Source organism: Sinohyriopsis cumingii, chromosome 8 (genome assembly GCF_028554795.1).
Source record: "Sinohyriopsis cumingii isolate HCF-2022 chromosome 8, ASM2855479v2, whole genome shotgun sequence".
Taxonomy (NCBI): Eukaryota; Metazoa; Mollusca; class Bivalvia; order Unionida; family Unionidae; genus Sinohyriopsis; species Sinohyriopsis cumingii.
Window position 1 is genome coordinate 42,734,236 of NC_142968.1, and position 23,822 is coordinate 42,758,057.

The window sequence follows — 23,822 nt, forward strand, 5'->3', positions numbered from 1 at the left end:
TTTGGTAGTAGTACAAACGTCCATCTCTGAAGTAAATGGCATACTATATGGTTTGAGCTCTTTCATTTTCAGTTGTTTTCCTGCTCCATCCGAAAGAAAACCAGTCTAATCAAACGTTTGGAATGTATCGTATTTGGACCTGACACACGCTTAAAAGTTTGCTGAATCTTTGTCCAAAACATGGTCCATACAATTATATTTGTTGCACTCATCTGTATTTGATCTTTTAATTCCCTTTGTCCAGAATGACCTCCAATCTGGTACCTGAATCGGCGGCATTTTCGATAATTCCCTGCCTTGTACGATAAAATTCAGCTAGAGAGCAATCTTTCCCTGCAACTGAGTCACGAATACTGTCATATTTGGCCAAAATAGCAATCTCACTTGCGTTAGGCGCTAAGTGACTGCAACCCCACGTAAAGAACGCCTTATTGCTCGAGTAGCACTCTCCAAAGAGTGAACGTTTTTCACTGAACAAACATGTTACTTCGTAGTTTCAGATCATAATGTGTTAGTTTTATGTGCTAGGTCCTCAAAAATTGGTGAGAACTTGGGACATTGAGAGTGAATTTTTAAATCGAGGTTTGTAATAGCTGTGTCTGCTTTAATAACATCAGATGATTCATTGTATTCTTTCATTACTGGATGCAAGATGGGTTTTACCTGTCATCTTTTTACGTGTCTCAACCATCTGTTAGACTAAGTCTTCACAAAACTCGGCTATTGTTAGAAACTACGAAAATTATAATGTCTTAGACACAATATAAAGATGACCTTTAAGAACTCGATAAATGATAACTGTTCAACACACAAAGAAATATACTATTTTTTACCATTACAACTCGGTCATTAATTTTGGAAGCAGCTTGAGGAATCATCCTATTCAACCTGTGTCTTTATATAACCAAGTAATCTTATGCAAGTTAGTACAACATTCCTAATATAAAGCATTACAATTTATTGATGATGCGAAATGTACTTAATTGTTTTTGCTTTCTTTCCACATTATAAAGTAAAGCATCTGTTCCTACACTTATTTTCACATATTTGGTCCAGAATCCGTGACTCAAATATATAATCCTGCATTTCTTATGTCACGTGTTTAAACTCGAATAAGCAGTAACACAAGAAAGAGTGAAAACAACAAGCTTTGAAAAATACAATTTATTTCCCTGCAAAAATTCTGTAAAAATGAAAAAAATATGAACATACGCTTTTGTAGAATCAAATCCAAAACAATATCCAAGAGTAATCTACGAATACAGTTTTTGTGGTCATAATAACAAAATGTTCTTCTCATTTCAAGTTTGAATCCCAACGAAGAAGATGGAAGACGATGACATATGGTGAAATATATAGTGTTTAATTCTACAGTTCCTTATAGAAACAAGAATTATCACTCTGGTTTCTGATAGCTGAATGAATTTTTATTGTCAAAACAAAATGTCATTGATCAACAATTTTACATGAGCACACGTATTTTCCAGACAAATAGCATAATATATAGTTTTGAATCCAAGTAATTTGAAATAATTCCAATCCAAGTAATTTGAAATAACTCCAAATAGCACAACATACAACTTCAGTGTAACAGCCCAGCTTCTACAGATAATAATTTTCCAAAACAGAGGTTATATCGTCTTCTAAACGTAAATCGGGGGTCAGGTGATCATGTTCTTGAAGCTCACAGAAAATAGGTACTTGTTAAAGGTCACGTACATCCAGTGTGACCTTGACAAAAACCAACCATTTTACTCTGATAAATATTAAAAAATGTCTTTACATCTTAAACAAGAAATGCCAACATGACCTCGACAAAAATCAATCATTTTAAAATTAAGATAGAACGTGTTTACGTGATTGGTAAAAGTTTGAAACAAGATCAGGATTTAGATCAACACATGATGTTTGTAAATTAACAGTCAAGGTCAAATTATTTTCTGAAAAAGTATTATCTCTAGTGAATACATTTACATTACAATATCATGTAATGAAACATATTTTTTTTAAAACTGACAAACAATTAAATTGAAATAAATATATATCAAAATCAGATATAATTTGATCAAATATACCTAACACGTCCCCATAAAGAAAAAGAAAGATTTATACCTAAAGCTTTCTTTTTATCACAGACTAGTTATACATGAGGTTAAAAGAACTCATATAAATTACACAGTGTACATGAAATAATACATTGTTATACACGGGGAAGTGCGTCTGCTATTAAACTATCTTTTTCCTTGATGTGCCTGATGTCAAGATTATATTCTTGTAATAACAAATTCCACCTTAGTAGTCTTTGATTTTTATTGTTCATCTTGCCGATGAAAGTAAGGGGGTTGTAGTCACTAAATACAATAATCTAAGAAGGAGCTGAACTTAGGTAACTTCAAAATGTTCTAATGCCAATATTAAAGCCAAACATAGCTTCTCGATTGTTGAATAATTTCTTTGCTGCTTATTTAACTTCTTGTTGTCTATGATGACATCATCGATGTAAGAATCACAATTGTCTGTACGAGATATAATAATATTCATGAGACGTTGCAATGTACTTTTCGACCCTTTCATCCTAAACGGCATTCCTTTATATTGGTAAAGTCCATCTGGAGTCACGAATGCCGGAATTTACTTTGCTCTTTCCGTTAGTGGAATTTACCAAAATCCTTTCAGAAGGTCAAATTTGGTGACATACTTGGCATTCCCGATCTATCAATACAGTCATCAATTCTTGGTAATGTAAATGAATCTGTTTTTGTCACACTATTCATCTTCCTATAATCAGTACACATACATAATATTTTATCTGGTTATGGAACAAGTATGCACGGTGAACTCCAGTCACTTTTACTGGGATCCATCAAATCATTCTCCACCAAATATTGAAATTATTTTACCAATTATTCTCGTTTGAGAGGGTTCATTCTGTACGAGCGTTGATTGACAGGTTTTAAAATTTCAATTGCAACGTCTTGAAACAATTGTTTGCCCTTGAAGCAACATCTGGAAATAAGTGCTCATATTCAAATAATAGCTGTTTAAGTTCATCTCTTTCTTGCTCTTGCAAATGTGAAAGTTTCTGGTCCCAAGCTATCATAATTTCTAAATTCCGAAGATGTGTCACTCCAATCTCATAGAATCCGATGATATTTCTTCACTTCAATCTTCACTGAGTGGGACAGGTACAACTAAATTAATTGCATCTTTAACCTGGCTATCTCTTTCAATATACTGGTACTCCTATAAATTATTTAGATCCAGGAACACTAATATTATTATTTAAAATTTGATGAATGAGCAAGAGAGACAGAACTCCATTACTACAAAACTCAACAGTTCACTTCGCTATCGTTCTGTCAGACAATAATTTCACTTTTGACTTGAATTGCTGAATGCCAGATTCAAGCATAATAAGCTGGAAATTTCCAGACCTAAATAATTTGGCCCTTGACCCGATTGGACAGATTTGGGAAGGCCATATTGAGTATAAGACTTTATCAAAGCTTTTACTATTGTTTTAGATTTTATTTTCCTCAAGGGAATCGCCTCTGGAAGCCTTGTTGACGCACACATAATGGTCAACAGGTATTGGTTACCTGACTTTGTCTTAGGTAAGGGACCAACACAATCTACCATAATTCTACTGAATGGTTCGTCAAAGGCAGGAATAGGTTGTATGTGAGCCTTGGGAATTTTCTGATTCGGTTTTCCTATCAGGTGTCAGGTATGACAAGCTTTTCAGTATTAACCAATATCACGTTTGATATTTGCAAAAATAAATGAGTTAAGATCTTGGGATAAGTTGTATTGATCCTTAAATGACCAGCCAACGGAGTTTCATGTCTGTAAGGTTTTGGAATTACAATTGGTTAGTTCACTGACCATTCGTCATCAGCAGGTACCTTGGCAGGTCTCAAGTTTCTCATAAGAATTCCATTTTTAATGAAATAACCGACAAAAAAAGTAGCTTCAGTTTCACTAATGGCCTTTTGAAACAAAAAGGAGATCTCGGGATCTTTTCCCTGTTCGACGACAAGTGATTGTCGTTTATCACCCTAATTAGAATAAAGAGAATGAGTCGTTAAAATAGGATTAATGTGATCAATACCTTCTGATTGATCCAAACATGGAGTGAAAGTGATGTCAGCGAAATCCTAACCGATATATGTGTCAGCTAAAGGAATACTTTCCTTATCTACATCATTCTCAAGAGCTTTCCTTGCCATAGCTCTGGTAACTGCACAAGCTGGAAATACCTCAAGGAATTCTTTTTCAATTGGATCGACTTTCTGATCCGAGCAAGGCTTGTCAGTTACAAGTGGATTAACCACAACCTTGTCTCCAGCTAGGTCATTGCCTAGTAATAAATGAATGCCCTCAACGGGTAAAACAGAGATTGCTCATACTGTCACGGGTTCTGAGACTAAGTCTGATGGCAAATTTACACAATGGAGAAGAAGATTAACAAAGTCGCACTTTACTTAAGAAAAATTATCAGAAAAAGGCAAAGTACCTGACAATAAAAGACTGAAAAGCTCCCGTGTCCCTTAAAATTTTAATAGGGATAGGACTGACCGAATCACAAAGGAGTGATATAGAACCCTTCAATATGAATGGCTTATAAATATCCATAATCAAATCAGACTGAGGTTTATTAGACCCAACACATGTATTGCTTTCAATGCATGACCGTGACCTTCACCTCTTAGAAATAAGAGCGTTTAGGATAGGTCTGTCTTGATTCCCATGCCTATTTTTTAATTTGTAGCAATCAGAGAGAACGTGATCTGTTTTCTTGCAATATGTACAAGTAAGAGGAGACAAGGATATTGAATCAAGCTTCTCTGAAGTTTAATTTTTAGAAGTTGTGCCAGTTTGAGTTTTAGAAGGGCTTGTATTAGACTGAAATACTTTTCTCTCAGAAGACTGTTGGGTAGAAGTCTTATTTACAAAAGGGATATTCTTTGCAAGGTCAGAACTTAAATTTTAATTTGAAGTATACACCACTTACATTAAAAATAACATGGCATTTAAAGTGTTGGTATAACTACTGGTATCCCAAGTTGTGATCCGTTCATGGCGCAATAATACGCATATGTAAACATTCTCGCAACAGTGTGCTATTGATTCTGGATAAACGATGAATATCCACACAATAATCATTAGTAACGTATGCAATTAACGATACAAAATGTTAATAATCACCGTTTTCTAAACGAATTTAATTTGGTACACAATTTCATCGCAATCATTTCTGCTTTCTTTTCCCCGCTTTCCTCTGAAGTATAACGGAAAACAATTACGCAGAACTCTGGAGTGAGAGAGAAACATATTCTGGGTAAGAAAAAACTTGGAAAATGATTTTACACCATGAAACTTTTAAAAAAAATATGATTCGTCGTTATGGTATGTGCGCACTTTACTTGGGACTTCTCTACAGTGTTTATATTATCAATTATACAGAGCTGCAAAGCCTGTCGACATCATACCGTAAATTTCTCGGTTACGTGGTACACATACTTTGATGTCGTAAATATTTTGTTGTTCTTGTTACTTAAACCTATTTTAATGTTCTAAAAAAGTATTAATTAAATATGAAATTGTCCAAAGGTTGCCTCCTCTCTCTCTCTCTCTCTCTCTCTCTCTCAACCATCATAGCAAAATATATTTTTTTAAAAAGAGTACATGATTTTTGCTTGGGTCATCCCTGGTTGTCACTGGATATATGAATGATAGTAAAACGTTAAGTCAGACCGACAAAAGGATGAGAGAGAGAGAGACAGAGAGAGACAGAGAGACAGAGACAGAGAGAGAGAGAGAGAGGTGAGGAGAGAGACAGAGACAGACAGACAGAGACAGAGACAGAGAAGACTGGCAGTACTGTTAATAAAGCAAAATAATAACAAAGATCAACTAGAACATTTTGTAGAGAGCACACTCAGGGATGTGAGGAGATTGCTCACTCAGTAAATACACAGCTGCCTGTAATAAATCTTAACTCTGTTCAAAGGGAAAATATATGTATTTGTATGTGATATAAATAAACTAATATATATATATATATATATATATATATATATATATATATATATATATATATATATATATATATATATATATATATATATATATATATATATATATATATTACATTTGTGCCATAAGATATCGAAGCAGAATCAGTCTTATTGTTGTGTTCAGTATTTCATTTGAGATGAAATTTATTTATTCAGGTCAAATTATTTATTTACTGAAAATACAAAATGCTTATCTATAATGTTTTTGGAAAGAGATATTAACTTGGAATTGTAGTAAATTCAAACAAGGAAACTTTAGATTACTGTGATTTAACAAAAGATTGTTGGCACATCATTAGAATTCAGGCCAATGGTACATTACTACATTAGAGACTGCAGGCCAATACAGGCACTTCAACACTTTCAGTTTGAAACACCAGTAATGTTTATTCGGATTTATATTCATTAGGACTTCTAGGATCATTTGGGATAAAATTATCAATACCGACAGTTATTGTTATAGTTTCACTCTGTAGTCTAGGGAAACAAATATATATACCTCGACCTGTGTATATATATATATATATATATATATATATATATATATATATATATATATATATATATATATATATATATATATATATATATATATATATATATATATATGTGTGTGTGTGTGTGTGTGTGTGTGTGTGTGTGTGTGTGTATCTGTGTGTCTGAGTTTGTGTGCGCGCGTGCGTGCGTGTGTGTGTGTATGTGTGTGTGTGCATACGATATAAACAAATTTCATCGCGGAACGGGTTTTAAAATTTATTTGTAACGCGGAGGGAATAGTGACAAGTTGATTGAGTTCATTGACCCTTACTACTTTGCTGAACCATTCGTAAATTCGTTTTAAATTCGTTTCGACTAACTAATGGAAAATTTTACTATTTCATATTTTACAACTGTGCTGGGAATAAAATATCTTTGAAAGCTATTGCAACAAATCCTAATATTTTTTGCGTGTGTGTATGTGTGTGTATGGATTGTTAACGTAGCTTTAAGAATTTCTCAGTCATATTGCTACGACGTCTGCAGTGTGGCAAGTTTATAGTGACATCTAGCACAGGGGCATCATGCCGCAGACATGTATCATCATGTCCCACCCAGTCACATTATTCTGACACCAGGCCGACCAGTCCTAACACTAACTGAGAGCCAACCGAGACAGCTGCTAGCACCATTTGTATTAGTCGTTGGTATGACTCGGCCGGGGATCGAACCCGCAACCTACCACATCAGAGGCCAACGTTCTAACCACTAGGCCACTGGAGCGGTCAGCATTTTTGTTCAGAAAACGCACTAAATAAACAAACAACTGCAACAGTTGCTTGTTCAACACTCGCACCTGTAATTATTACCATGGCAACCTCTACCCAATTCAGAAAGTGATACGCTACTTTGTTTCTCCTTACATTACCTGAATAGTATTTGATCTTTCTGTCGAAATATTTTTCATTTCATTAATTATTTGCCTCCTAAAATTAATACCGATGTCAGCTGGATTCATTCCTGAGGGAAAATCTTATTGCTGAGCGACACCACTGTACAGGATATAAAGCATACACATTTATTTATTTCCATTATTTCCACAGCTAAGACTTTAGGGTGGGAACCAGTTTTACTGACTTTGTAAAATTTTAGGTTCTACTATTGTATTTACCAGTATGACACCACACTCCACGTACGTGTGCTTAATATAACACAAGACTTCACACACGTGTACCGAAAGATGAATTAGATGCTTGTGTGTGTGTGTTTGTGTGTGTGTGTGTGTGTGTGTGTGTGTGTGTGAGAGAGAGAGAGAGAGAGAGAGAGAGAGCAATGTAAATTATGAATTCAATTATAGTTCTGCTAACACTCATATGTGCTGCATACTGAGAATATTATCACAGAATTAAAACAAGTTAAAAATAAAACCCTCCGTGTTGCGTCTATGGCAAAAATATGGATTAAGTATTTTGCTATCTATGGAAATGAATAACTTAAGAGTTTTTCTTTTCCACCATTTTACATATATCTGGCATCATATATTCTGATGCAACAAAAACGTTGTCTGGAGACACTAACAACAACTGGGATTATGCTTGTCTTTCGCGAATGTTTTATTAGTGTAAACAGTTAAATGTATACTCATTTTACATGATATTTTACTTTGAAGCCTGGGGCCCCGAGTGGCCGAGTGGTCTAAAGCGCTGAACGTTCCGGATCACTGCCATCTCACCTCTGTCTGCGTGGGTTCGAGTCCAAGGCTCGGCTAGCGTGGGTACATGGGAAAGCCTGCCAGTAGCTTCTCGTGGGTCGGTGGTTCTTCCCTGGGTTTTCCAGGGTTCTTCCTCCACCAGTTATACTGGCCGCCATGTATAGCCTATCTTGTGCTGAAAAATGGCGTTAAACCCTAGAACAACAGCAACAACAACAACTTTGAAGCATTTTATGGGATACAGCCTATAAATTAAGTTTTCCAGATAATTCCAATATGAGATCAAGAGCTGCATTGTAAATTAAGGTTAATTTTTTTATATAAGATACTGCATTTTAAATGACCTCTCCGGTGGCCTAAGTGGTACGAGCGTCCGCCTTGGATATGAGAGGTCTCGAGTTCGAACCCTGGCCGAATCATACTAAAGACCTATACAGATGGTGCTTACAGCTGCCTCGATTCTCGCTCAGCAATAAAAGTTTGGTGTACGGACTGGTGGGCCTGGTATTAGGATAATGTGACAAGATGGGACATAATGCCACAGTGCTAGACATCACAATAAACTGCCACACTGTAGACATCGAAGCGAAATGACTAAAAGTGTTAAAGCTACATTAAAATGCCAAAATCACACACAAAACACACACACGCACGCACGCGCGCGCGCATTTTTAAACGATCGAAGCATCAAGAATTAATTAGAATTATTTCCCTTATTGAAACCTTCGTATTATTTATATTTAATCATGCATTCTCCTATGCCAGTCATGATGTGTTTCATCATTTTACTATACCATCAAATACAAATACATCCATGATGAGTAGAGTTTAATCACATTACATCATTATGCAATGAAGATATTTTAAGGATGACAACACATACATACATACATACATACATACATACATACATACATACATACATACATACATCAAAGGTATTCAGAAATTCTTTTAATAGAATATATTTCACAGACACCTATCTAGAATCACTGTCAGCTGTAGTCCAACTTACTTTCTAGATCCTGACGAACTAGATCGATAAATAGGCGAAACCTTTTGACGTTGAAAGATATATATATATATATATGTATATATATATATATATATATATATATATATATATATATATATATATATATATATATATATATATATATATATATATATATATATATATATATATATATATATATATTCTGAAATGAACGTATTAATCCGAGTAGTAAACCGGTACTTACAAAATACTTGGACGCTGATATACTGACTCTCTGTCCTTCCATGTTCTGTCACTCCCCCGCATGTATAGTTTCCAGCATCGTCTGAGCTAACATTAACAAGTTTCAACGAAGGATTTGAAACGTTCCAAAATAGCCTCGTGGAGGAATTGAGATATCTGTTTTGAGAATTCTCATGTTTCAACCAGTATATCGCTTTAACCGCACTGCCATGTCCGTCGATAGAACAATGCAGAGTCAAATTATCTCCCATTCCTATACTGTAATTGTACTCAATGACCGCAACTGTTGGTTTAACTGCGAAAAAACGAACACATAATTAGGAAGGTTTGGTCATGTCCGTACTTAAATTTTGTCAACTTCAAGATATGCATTTGTTGGAACCCTTATGTTCTGAGAATCGATGCAACATTTTTTAAAATTAGTTTAAAAGAAAGGAACAAATTAAGAATTTCTCATTGTATAATCTCAGTTGCTGAAATACTAAAATGTAGCGTCAGATTTTTGTTCAACATATAATCACGGTATTACATTAAGTTCAACTTGACGTTAAATTATAGAAATGTGCACATCCCTTAAGTGTAAAAATATTCGTACTTTGAGTTGTAAGGATATATATATATATATATATATATATATATATATATATATATATATATATATATATATATATATATATATATATCCAGGATATATCATGCATATTAGAGAATTTTTAATTCGTACTCAACGGAGATTCGAACCCAGGTCCGCCGGAGATTATCTAACCTGCATGATAGTATTATTTGTATTAAATATTAATTCTGCCTACTATTTTCAAGTATTCTTCTATAGAATCCAGGGGTAACACTTTCCGTTCTGTCTAGCACATTTTATAATTGTCTCTGTGTGTCTCTCTCTCTGTCTCTGTCTTTATGCGTGTGTGTGTGTGTGTGTGTGTCTCATCTTTATTGCTTGGAACCATAGTTGCTACACGTCTAATTGAAAATAAGTCTCTTACATCCCACTCTGAGCTCGATATTATTTCCTCTAGAGGAACCGACGTCTGTTGTTCCTTCACACACATATATCCCAGCATCATTTTCAGTGGCTTTAATGATTCTAATGGATGCGTCAGGTCCTGATTGTCTCCATATGTACTTCATATTATTTGGTAAGGCTTGATATTGTCTGTACCATTGAACATTTATTACTGACATTCCTTTTCCATTAACACTACAGTTCAAAACAACATCCTCACCACTGGTAATGACGAACTGAGTTTGTGGAACATTCACTTGAGGAAGGTCTGCAATTTCATTAATTAATTCATTAATTCATTAATTCGTTATACTTCGTCTTCTTTTATTATTATTATTATTATTATTATTATTATTATTGTCGTTGTTGATAATAAATAAAGAGGAATTGCACAATAAATGGTTAAATAAGTCTCTCTTCATACCAATAATGGACATTTTATTCACATCCTGTACGCTTGTGTGTTTTTTCCTAAAGATGAAATCAAGCGGACTACTGACAATTATATTAACATAGAGTTCATTTCTCTAAGACAACTGAATCTTAAGTTTTGGTCTTTGATAAGAACTACTATGGTGCAACGGGGGTGGGGGTGGGGGTGGCATTTGTTTTATTTCACAAATGCAGTTGTAAGTTTCTAACTGTTGCAAGAATGCGCCATATTTGACAATGAAAGATTATTTTGAAAATTATTTACATTTACTTAATTCGCAAACTTTAATGATTCATATATATTCATTTCATTAAACTAACAGATTTACCAAGCATTGAAACCTTGTGTTTTTATCAGTATAAACATTATGCAATGTATCATAGTCGTGTAACTTGTGCACGATGAAGTTAATTACGATTAGAGGAACCAAACATGGTAATGGTCAGCACATTGGCATAGAAATGTTGGGATGTTCAATTTGTAGCATGAAAAACTCTGGTATGATTGAAGGAAGCAATTTGGCTAAAATAGTTCGACATTAATAAAACTTCTCATGGTACAATACTAGAATATCAGTGGAAATCCAACATTAATAAATATTCACACAACCTATACTGTAAAAGGGAGTAAAACAAATAAAATTACACTCTGATGTTTCGCGATAGTAAAAGGGTATAATGATGGTAAGTTGTGCTGACTCGCTGATTTTGTTCATTGTCAGATGAAAAGACTGAATAGTTTCCTAAGTATCACAAAACATAATTAGTCACGGAATTTGCTTATAAAAGAAAATATTCGTGAACTATTATATAGTTGTCATTCAGGAAAATCAGGAGGACAAAAATAAAAATCGTTCAGTTGTCTCGTGGCTTTAACGGTGATTTACATCACATTACAATACACTACATTATCTGATGCCTGGCACGATATTCCATAACCAATACTGTTTAAAACATGTAACAAAGTGCGTTTTGAATTGTATATCAAGAATAAATTGGCACCCATTTGTATAATCTATATTTCAAAATCTTGCTTTCAAGATATAGTTTTGATAGGATTTATCTGGTCAGTGTGGCCTTAGACTAGTTGGTTGGCTGATGTGTTTTGGAGGATTCGTCCATCTAGTAGGATATTAGACTGGTTGGTTGGACGATTTTTGTGAAGGATTCATCTTATTAGTATAGGCATTAGACTAGTGTGTTGGATGATTCTTGTGTAGGATTCATCTAATTAGTACGGACATTAAACTGCTTGGTTGGACGATTTTTGTGTAAGATTGATCTAGTTAATATGTGCATTAGATGGATGGTTGTATGATTCTTGTGTAGGATTCATCTTAATAGTATGAGAATTAGACTGGTGGGTTGTATGATTTTTGTAATCGATTCATCTAATTAGTATGGACATTAGACTGCTTGGTTGGACGATTTTTGTGTACAATTCATTGAATAAGATTGGCATTAGACTGTTGTGTTTGAGGATTTTTTTGTGTAGGTTTCATCTAATTTTTAAGGAAATTAGATTGCATGGTTGGATGATTTTTGTGTACGATTTATTTAAAAAGTGTGGGCATTAGACTGGTGTGTTGGGTGATTTTTTGTGTAGGTTTCATCTCATTATTATGGACATTAGACTGCATGGATGGGTGATGTTTGTGTACGATTCATTTGATTAGTATGGACATTTTACATCTTCGCTGGATGATCTTTGTGCAGGATTCATCTACTTAGTATGGGCATCAGACTGGATGGTTGGACGATTTTTGTGTGCAATTCATCTTATTAGTATGGGCATTAGACTGGTGGTTTGGATGACTTTTGTGTAAAATTCATCTAATTATTATGGGCATTAGACTGATTGGTTTGCTGATGCTTAGGACAGCACTTTTAGCGCGTTATTCGGCGATAGCATGCCGAAGAAGTGGGAGCTAAATTTCTTCCCATGGGCATATTGAAGCCGTCTACTTGGGATGGCTTGGGCGGTTATTGAACCTGCGACCCTTGGATTACATTCCCGACTCTTTACAAGCTCAGCTGTTTATTAGTTCATTTAATCGTATCCCTAGAATAGGTAAATATTGTGAAATGTTACTGGAGAAAAAACTAAATTTAACTTATTGGTAAAGCTCGTTCTCATCACCATCTTACAAACATGTATATTAGACCAAAATAAATTACATTTACTATAAAAGAAATGGTTGTAAATATATTTTAATGACGAAACATATAAGTGGAATCGGAGTGAATCAATCAACTTGAATAAAGATTCGAAACTTTTAAACGGAAACAATGTAATGACAGTAATTATGAAATGACAAATGTAATCTTTCATGAATGCATCATTCGAAAGCAAGCATTAGTAAACAAGTCGATACGCCTGACAAATATTGTAAATTAGTCAATTCTTAGGTAACTTTTCCACAGTTAGGTTAACGCAGCAACAAGCAGAAAAAACTGCAAAATAGAGATAGCGCAGGAGACGGGAAGAGTTTCATTGTGAAGAAGACTCGTACAATAACGGAAACAGCGGCAACAACAAAACCGAAAATGTCCATGTGAGATTCTTGTAGGGATTGGAAATTAAGAGCATTAGGTGAAACTATTCGAACGGTTATTTTCAAACAGGAGGTGTTACAAAAATGTAAGTAGTATTTTGAGGTGCAATACAGCATTTTAGTTGATATAGACGGTAATATAAACTTAGTGCAATAAATTGCTAATGGTATTGTAGTCCATGTAAACGGTAATAGAATTTGTGCAATACATTGCTATTGGAAGTATGGTTGATGTAGTCCGTAATATAAACTTTATAGTACAATGCAGTACTATTGGTATTATAGTTCATTTAGATCAGGGGTCTCAAACACGCAGCGAAATCCCGTGGCCCGCAAAATGACTGGCATTACAAGGTGTCATGAGATATAGCAAAGGTGGCGTGCCCCTTGTGCCATCGAAAATGGCCTCATGCGGCCCTCGGGGTGGTTTGAGTTGTAGACCCCTGATTTGTAATATAAACTTAGTGTAATACATACAATTTGGTTTTTGGCAGCCCAGCATTTTCCAGCCGGCGGTCGAATTTCTTTCGTAAAATCTATCAGTCTTCACTGAGATAGGTGAAACTTTTTATGACAGCAATTGGTTCACTTTACAAAGAAGTTTTCTTTTAATGTTCATTGAGCAATATTCGTTCCGTATCATCTGGTGGTATACAAAGTTACAGTAGGTAAATCTAATTGGAAAATTCAATGAATGCATGTGGTATGTACAATGTAGATTAACTTCATTCAGTTTAATACTCACCCCGTACCTGTAGGAAGATCTGTGATCCTGTAACAGTGATTAAATGGTTGAATGCAAAACATCTATAAACTCCAGAGTCCGTTGTCTTGACTTCTGATATGACAAGAGACGGCATTTCCGTGGTCCAAAAATATTTGTTCGATTTTCTTAAATTGTTCCATTGTTGACGAAACATGTTCTGCCATCCAGTAGAAATACTGACCTCACCAGTCGGATTCACTACGCACTCGAGAGTTACATTTGTACCAGAAACAGCTGTGTAGTTACTTTTGGGAACTGTAATCTCTGGTTTTGCTGATAAGACACTTGTAAAATAAGATTTTCTTCCAAATCTTCCAAAAAAGCAAATGTTTCAAACCAAAGATTTTAAGTGATCGTGTTTAGAATATTCTAAGAATAGTAGCTAGTTATTAACGAAACATACTCTTGCATATATCATAGCTTTAAAATGAAGTATCTTATACTTTTTCACACTTGATAGAGACTATTTTAATATGAAGGTTATTGGTGTAAATAAAACAGACAGACCAAGGATAAAACAAGAATTACACTGACATTAGTATTAGAAGTTCTCTGCTTGTTTCTACTGAAAGAATAATTCGATAAAAAAAAAATGAACAGGTCACATGCCATACATCACCAATAATGTTTTGTTACATGTAACTTGTCTCGCTACCCAAAGAATCAAAACACAACTTCTGGATGAGTCTGGCACCAAATTAAAAGAGATTGCTTACCGTAGACATTCAGTAGTAGTTCTCCTCTAACTTTTCCCGTGGCAGTTATCGCTTCACATGTATATTTCCCAGTGTCGGCAAAGGTGGCATTCCTGAATGAGATCTGAATAAGCACATAATTTGCATCTTTGTAACTACAAGACCATGTATACCTTGTTCCATTAGTTAAGTTATTTTCCACGCCCTCGTTCTGAGTAAAATACCATTGACAATTCCTCATCGACAATGGATCGGGAAAGTAGCACTTCAGTGTGACCTCTTCACCTTGGAAAACCAAGTTAGTTTTGTTGGGGACATTCATAGTTTGTGCACCTGTACAGATTATAACAAACATTAGTGAAACATGCTAACAACGAGATCTGGATAATGAACAAAATTGAACTTTAAGTTCGTAAATCAACTGGGTTATGAAGGCGGAAAGATACTCACAGAAATTAATACATTTCCAAATCCGTGTATTATTCATTTGATATGCAAGCAGGGTGCAATGTTTTTACACCAAAGATACAAATTACATACATATCTTATTTGTATTTTTAATTTATTACGATGATCATAATGGTGACCGTGTTGGTAATGATGACAACGGCGATAAAGATGATGTTGACAGTAGTAGTAGTGGGTGTACTCCTAGTCTCCGTAAAATTACGTGTTTTGTCAATTATAAATTATATTTGTACATCTTATATTACCTATAACTGTACCTGCTAATCGGTATAGAACCATTCCAGTTAAGTTATGTTCTTACAATGGTAATTTGCAGCCATTTTTTTCATGTAATAAACATTATTTATTGATAGAGAGATTCTTAAAAGTTTTGCAATGGTATGTAGTATTTTGTATTTTTATACAATGTATTAGTCATTTTTGCTCAGAGAATTCTCCCTTACTCTCTCACCTGCTAAGGTTACAATAGATCCCCACAAGAAAGCTGGATATATCAATAAAATGGCATGGATGACTTCCTGAAAATAAAAGAAGTAAATCGGGTAGAAAGAGTGTACGAATCTGATTGCTGCCAACATAAAACAGACTTCAAGTGGTATTTAGAAAATTGTTTGCGAATTGTTATCGAATTAAGTACACAGTGCGTTGATTAAGTGGATGTATTTATGGAGCAGAGCTTAAAGGCACACTAGAACAAACAACGCTATAAAATGCCAAAAATATGTAAAGTTAAAAAAATAAATAGTGTTAATTTGCACAAAATATTTTCACAAGACCAAGGATCACAAATAAAATATAAACTGTAAAGATTCAAAATTCTGTAAAATACAAATCAAATACTAGATGAAAGATAGAATAGTACGATCCTTAACAGTAATAATTCTTTTTGTATTAAGGGCGTTCCTCTAAAACGTCTAAGATATTTTGGGGCGGTACATAGGTGAAATTGATGTAGAGTACTATTGAATCCTTTCAATCGAAGTTTCCAGTGTTCGCTTGTTAGTATACAGTATTTATTTTTCGTCTCCATTTATTTCAAGTCATTTAATTTTATTATTCATTCTCATAAAAATATTCTACACTCAGAGAGCATAATCATAGAAACAAAATGTGCCACGTGTGTGTGTGTGTGTGTGTGTGTGTGTGTGTTTAACACTGTTCTAATAAATGTTATGATTCATCCCATGTAGGAAGTGAAACTTTGCCGCCAGTAACGGCACCTGTTGCCTATCTTCCACGCATCCTAACCTAAGTCGGCCATGTGTCCATGTGTTCACGTAACCCCACCCAAACAAACGGGCATGTGTCCATATGTTCACCCAACACCACCAAGAAGGGATGGAACTATGTCAAAGGCAAAGATGCGAGGTGCACGAGAACCAACACATTAGGCTAGCAAAAATAAGGACTAGTCTATGTACACATACTATTAGCATTTTTACTTCAAAATGCGAAGTATTTATGTGACACCCCTGACAGAGTATCCTCTTGCAAGTAGTATAACCCATTCCATAGCTCCTATGCACCAACTACGTAACACTTCAGAACTATACGCTTTCCTGGAACAACAATGAAGCTAGGTCGAAGGTCAGGTTTTTAAATGTACTTATGTACCTCGCTCTAGCGCAGAAAAGTAGTACGTATTTCTGAAATAATAACCGAGTCCGTATGAACTTGATTCGGATAAGCATAACGCAATGGCATGCTGCTAGGAAGTCAACCAAGCTTCCAGTGTGGTACTAGATTCCGTTGAGATATTAGGGGATGCTTCTGAAATAGATAGGTCGGCTTCACTGGACATATCGCGTACTCAGTCGCTTCATGTTACGAAAACCGGAGAAAGTTTCCGCATCATGATCACGAAATGGGCTCAGGAATACCATGGCGTAAGCTGTAAAGGACGACGCCTCACAAAAAAGGGTTTAAGTTTCCATACCATGTCATTCAGTTTAATAGTGAAATACATGAGTACATGTGATAGACTTTATATATATATATATATATATATATATATATATATATATATATATATATATATATATATATATATATATATATATATATATATATATATTATGCTAAGTACTCGCAGCCGTTGTAATCATACTAAAGGTATATTTCGTGTACTTGTAATGTCGGGACTTTCACGCTACAGGCACGTATAACAGCTTTACAGTACCCAAAGGGTATTAGCATGCAACTATGTAGTTCTACGATTCAAATATTTAACGGATTCAACAACCAAATTATAAAACACCTCGAACTATATTTTACAACTAAAGGACAACTATTATAATAATATTTTTCTTGAATTTTAAAACAAATACTACTTAGAAACTGGGAGGGGATAAAAGTAACCAATAAATCACAGTTCATTATTAACAATATTCACCCTCTATTTTATCATCGTTTTAATCATCCCAATATCCAAGAATTGCATTCCTGAAGCAAAGAAATCATATCCTCAGTACTGGAATATTTTTGCTTTGTCTATGTACATTTTCTCAACTTTTTCGTAGTGTACATTGCAAGCTGCATAGGTTTATCTACAAGTGTATTCGTTCACGAGTTTTCTTTTACTCAGCTTCAAGGTATAACGTTGTTTTCACTTTCAATTATTTCTTTTCTTCATTTCTTTTGTCACTGTTGATAGGACTACATGGTCATAAACAAAGAAATATAAAAAACCACAACCAACAAGATTTTTTTTTACAAATTAACAAATAATTTCATTATCAATGTTATACATGAAAATCTGAAAGGAACTTAAATCATTATGAAGTGAATCCCAAATAATCCTGATAAAGTTCTATTAAAGTCAAAAAGAATGAAAAGTTTATTATAAATTTCAAAACGGGAAATATACTTGTCCGCCAAGAATCGTGACGTGATCAAGATGGTGTTTTCCTGAACTCCTTTGAATTATTCGCAATAGTTCCAGAAATAAATATTATAGATTTCTCGTCCTCTGTCACTGTCTCTCTTCTTTAACTCTTTATCGCATCTCTCTCTCTCTCTCTCTCTCTCTATATATATATATATATATATACGTATTCGCACAGAATCATCGGCTTGTGTTGTTTTTCATCCGATATATGTATATATATATATATATATATATATATATATATATATATATATATATATATATATATGTGTGTGTGTGTGTGTGTGTGTGTGTGTGTGTGTGTGTGTGTGTGTGTGTGAACACACCTTCTATATATATCCACTAAACCGTCCAAACAAATGTTTTTCTTCTCGAATAATATCTAAGTGCAATATAAAACAGGTCTGCAGCCGTACAACAGGAACACAAGTAAATAACAATGACTCCTAAAGAGGGATAAATCTGACTGCTTAGTTCTCTCCTTAAATACACTTTCATTTACGACTATAATTCACAATATACCCCCACGTGACATCTCATAATATTCAATATATTTTGAAACTGCCTATTCACGTGACTGGCCGAAAAAATGGGAAATTACTTAATTCTTCTAGACCTGCCCAAACCTAATCAGCCAATGATAAATTAACCCAAAGTCGTCCTTCAGACCAATATTGGTAACTGTCAACAGATACGTAAGCATCTATTTATATATACTATGTAATTTTAAGCTCCTAACAGACCCTGGTCTCCTAGGCAAAATCTAAATAAAGATAATGAGAAATTACTAAAATTTACAGTCATAAATAAAAATTACAAACGTTAGATACAATTATGTACCAGGAGTTACGAAAAATATAGACATGTGATAGATTTACTTGCTCCGCGTCACATATCATTTTACTTACGCATACATTTGGATACTTTATGATTTTATTCCTTTACTTGAAAATATAATGTATCGTTCATAAAGTTCATAAGCCTATATTTTACAGGAGGGATTGATATAAGCGCCACGCACGTTTCTCAAGCCTGAAGGTGTTAACTTTGTATGATATTCTGATAACAGCAATGTATTTTGTTTAAACTAGATACCAGACTTACCATTGCATATATGTTCCTGATTGGTTATCCTTTTCACGACATATAATTCGGTGTTGTGGGATACCATATGAAGCTGTTGCTTGAGTGCGATCACCCCATAACACAACATCCCGAGTCATCTAAGTGCCTCGTTCTAAAGTTCTCGCTTGAGTAGCTAACGATTTCCTGTTTGACACAACTTGGGGTCAAGATACATACATTTGAAGTGCATCATAGTGTTAGGTGATTCGCAATATCCTGTCTTTTTCATAAAGGGAATATATTTGTAGTTTCTACAGCGGTTATAGGAATCTATGTTTACATTGACGATGCAAAAGTTTAGCGGTTTCAATTAGCTGACGGCGTAGGTATGGTGGGAATTGGATTTTAACATTACAGCTGGATGTGACTGTGGGGGATGGGATGAAGGAATTTAACACTAGGATGTCACTACAAGAGAAAGGGAGGATTTAACGTTAAATTCGTTAATGTAACCCAACGTAACTAAAATTTAACCTTGACATTCGAAATGTCGTTTTGTGGGGGGGGGGGGGACAGAGTAATGAAACAGGACGGATTATTTTGGGGAGAAATAAGAATTTAACAATATGCTGACACTATGGGTATAGTGGACAGACAAATTAAAGTAGACAATCGTCCTTGGATGAAAGAAAATCAACTATAAATTACATACAAATAGTAATGTTTTTCGGCACCTCAGAACAAAATTGAATATATGGTACCAACTAAAGATAAAGTTCGAAAAATGTAAAACTGAAGTGCACAACAGTTTTGGAAGATAACTCCGTCGAAATAAATACAAATATTAAGGATAACAAGATAAAAAATACTAAACGTTATATAATAACATTTTGTAAAGTTGGTCTAAAATAATAGACAGAGGTCCCACAAAAAAATCCTTAAAAATGCTTAAAATTTGTTGCATAAACCGTTTTTCCTTAAAAAGTTTGGGGGGTGGGTGGGTAAAATATCATACAGTTTCTTCATGCAGTTCAAACCACTTCAGTCCCACATGAAAGAAGTCGACACACTCTACAATAATGTGTTTCACTGTCAGACGACACTTGATATTATCCATTCTTGTTGAGGTTCAACCTGCACGAGTCCGGTAGGGGTGTCCGAGACGCGATACTACAACATCATCTCTACGAAATGTTCTGTACTAGGGATGCCACTCTCCAATAATTTTTTCTTAGTGCAGTGTCAAATTCCAATATTTTGCCAACTATTACGAACATGCTGATTTATAAATAATTGAAGTCAGTATAGGGAATCTTCCATTCGGAAACACGTGACTGTATGGTAGCTTTGGCTGCTTCATCTGCCTATTCGTTACCCTTTATACAAATGTGACTAGGCGGCCAAAGTAAAGATTGTATGATGACATGATTTTTCTGAAATATCTGAGCTATTAACGGACTGCTGGCCTTAAGATTTTTCAAAGCTTTTAGTATAGAAAGGATATGAATTTTAGAAGTTTCATTGTATTTTAATGTTTTCAGCATGTCTATAAGTTTTGCACATACAATTGATGCTTTATCCTGTAAATCCTGTAAATTGCAGAAGATGTCATAGGTCGTTGCAACAACAGCTTTATCTGTGTCTCCATCTTTCGAACCGTCTCTATAGATAGACATGTGGCTACAATAGGATGATCTGAGTTCACCGAGTTTGCTCTGAAAGGAGATGATCCGCTAAAGACATTTTGAATGGTCGAAGGTCAAATATTAATTTGGGATGTTTTGGTAACCTCGGTAGTAATTTGGGATATTTTGGTAACCTCGGTAGTAATTTGGGATGTTTTGATAAACTCGGTAGTAATTTGGGATGAAAGAATTGTGCAATATTTTGAACAGATATTTTTCCTGCTTTTGGTGAGAGCACATTTACTTGCAAAAAGGTGGGATTAAATTTGGTTTCTGAGTGTACAAGGTTTGGTGTTTAGGCCTCAAGACAATATCATATACACGGAGTTAGATGGATTGGGGGATAGTTTGGCAGTATACTGAAGCGAGAGATTTATTTGTCTGAGATGAAGTTATGCTTCGTTTGCCTCAACTACCCACGAGGCAGAATACTTATTTTTTTAAAAAAGACCTTGGCAAAGTGATAGACATTCACATACACCAATCAATATACAGGCACGGGATAACTTGATTAATGGTCCTCACTTAAAAAATATCTGCTACACTAAACATTTTAAATAAACTTTCTTAAGCTAACGTTTAATTGTTGTATCAGATCATTCAAAATGGCTTCTAAGTAGAGTGATACTTTAAGGATCTTGCAAAAACGCCTGTTATTATTGACTTAAAAAGGCTTCCGACTCTAGCAAACCAAAAGTAGTGAACTCGAAGACAAATTAGAGATATTTTGGGACAGCACTGAACGAACGATAGGGACTCTGCAAGTGGAAAGGAGCAATTCTGTCAAACATACTCTCAAGATAAACTTACAAACCTAGATTCATAACATATCAGTATTATAACAGACACTACGGCCTTTTCCTTAGAAGAAACACATTAGAAGCTTAAAACAGGTTACAGCATAAGAAAATATGAATAAACGAGAAATATGCTAATGCAGAACGCGCTCGGAAAATTGAGCGACTCGGTTGAACAATCAGATTAAGAAACGCGTTTAGTAGCATCGAAAAAGTCGGATTTCTATTCTACTGGCAGAAAGTCCTCCATTAAGTCCATATCTTCAGGTACTTCGCTAAAATTAGAAAAGTAGGCTACATTAGACGCGGCCAAAGTCAGCATAGAATACATGACCCGAGAAGCAGAAATTCAGAAACAGATCTTGTGATGCTTGCACGACGCAGAGATAGCTGTTGCAGCAGCAGAACAGAAGGGCTCGATATTTATGATGAAGATCACAGTATTCGGTCATTAGCATTGAATGCAGAACTTTCATACCCGATAGAACCAGCTGAGAAAAACACATACGTTTCCAAAACAACATTAATTTACCATTATAGGTACCTCGGTCTTCAGTCCCACGCATACAATAGTGCAGCACGGCTAGATTAAGAACAGACAGCCTATAAGACCCTGTTAAATACCGGACACCTTTAAAAAAATTTGTACCTACTGTTGACAATAACAGTAGTAGTTAAGTGGGATACATTAGCGTCAATGGGAATTAGCATTACAGAGACACCTGGGACAGATTAGCGTCAAGGGAAATTTAACATGGAGAAAAATCGTGGGTCAGATTAGCGACAAGGGAAATTAACATGGAGAAAAATCGTGGGACAATCTAGCGTCAAAGGGAATTTAACATGGGAATAAATCGTGGGACTGTCTAGCGTCAAGGGGAATTGAACATGGAGAAAAATCGTGGGACTGTCTAGCGTCAAGGGGAATTTAACATATGGAAATTGAACATGGTGGGTCTGTATAGCGTCAAGGGGAATTGAACATGGTGGGATTGTCTAGGGACAATGATGGTAGAGGGTCAAACACAACAGAGACAGAAACATACATACACTAGTACAAGCGTGAGATTTATATATAAAGCATTACCAAGACCTGAAATCTTGCTGGGGTGTTCAAAAATTTGCATAATTGTAATGATGCTATAAATAGCTATAATCAAGGAAATGTTCAACGACAAAATGGATGTGACTAAAAGTAACGCTAAAATGACGAAATTGTTCCAGAATTTAAAGGAAAATAAACATATCCCCGAAAATTAAGTTACAATGGTTTAGACTAAAATGGATAAAATTAGTAACTACTTACAATATCAACTTCTGTGACGATCGTGGATAAATACCTATGTATCTATAATCAGCTGAAATTCCTATGAAATCCCACTATCTATTTATAGCTCCAACTTGTGGGTTTTTCCTTTGGAAAATCCCACTATCTTTTTATAGCCTCAGCTTGAGTGACGTTCCTGTTTATGAATTCTAGTATATATGTATAGCTACAAAATGTGGAAATCCTCAAGTCGATATTTATAGTCTCAAAATTTCCAGCGTCAGTGACGTCACTGTACTGAACACTAGGGGATAAATGGCAACAGTGTTGCAAGTGGCTGACCTGAATACGCGCTACTGTAGGTAGGTAGGTAGAGTGTATCTGATACGGATACAGTGAGTTTTATAGGGACAAACAGAGACCAATACACACACACACACACACACACACACACACAACATACGCGCGCAGACTCACACACACACACACACACACACACACACACACACACACACACACAGAGGGAAGAGGAAAAACAAACCCCAAAATATACTATCAACACTCGGGAGGAAGAAAAAAAAAACAACCAAATATACGATCTACACAACGTACGCGAACAAACACACACACACACACACACACACACACACAACATACGCGCGCAGACTCACACACACAC

General features: G+C 35.0%; 1 protein-coding gene across 1 annotated transcript in view; it reads right to left on the reverse strand.

Moving 5' to 3' along the window:
- The window catches only part of LOC149793380 (neural cell adhesion molecule 2-like), a 38,972-nt gene extending 19,418 nt beyond the window's left edge, over positions 1 to 19,554 (reverse strand). The window contains exons 1-6 of the mRNA XM_089967358.1: positions 19,434 to 19,554; positions 15,894 to 15,960; positions 14,996 to 15,307; positions 14,259 to 14,552; positions 10,507 to 10,794; positions 9,510 to 9,803 (exon numbers count right to left, since the gene is read on the reverse strand). Of these exons, the coding sequence (XP_089823484.1) occupies positions 9,510 to 9,803; positions 10,507 to 10,794; positions 14,259 to 14,552; positions 14,996 to 15,307; positions 15,894 to 15,960; positions 19,434 to 19,436 (1,258 nt within the window). The 5' untranslated portion in view covers positions 19,437 to 19,554. The remainder of the gene's footprint in view (positions 1 to 9,509; positions 9,804 to 10,506; positions 10,795 to 14,258; positions 14,553 to 14,995; positions 15,308 to 15,893; positions 15,961 to 19,433) is intronic.
- Positions 19,555 to 23,822: the final 4,268 nt, after the last annotated feature.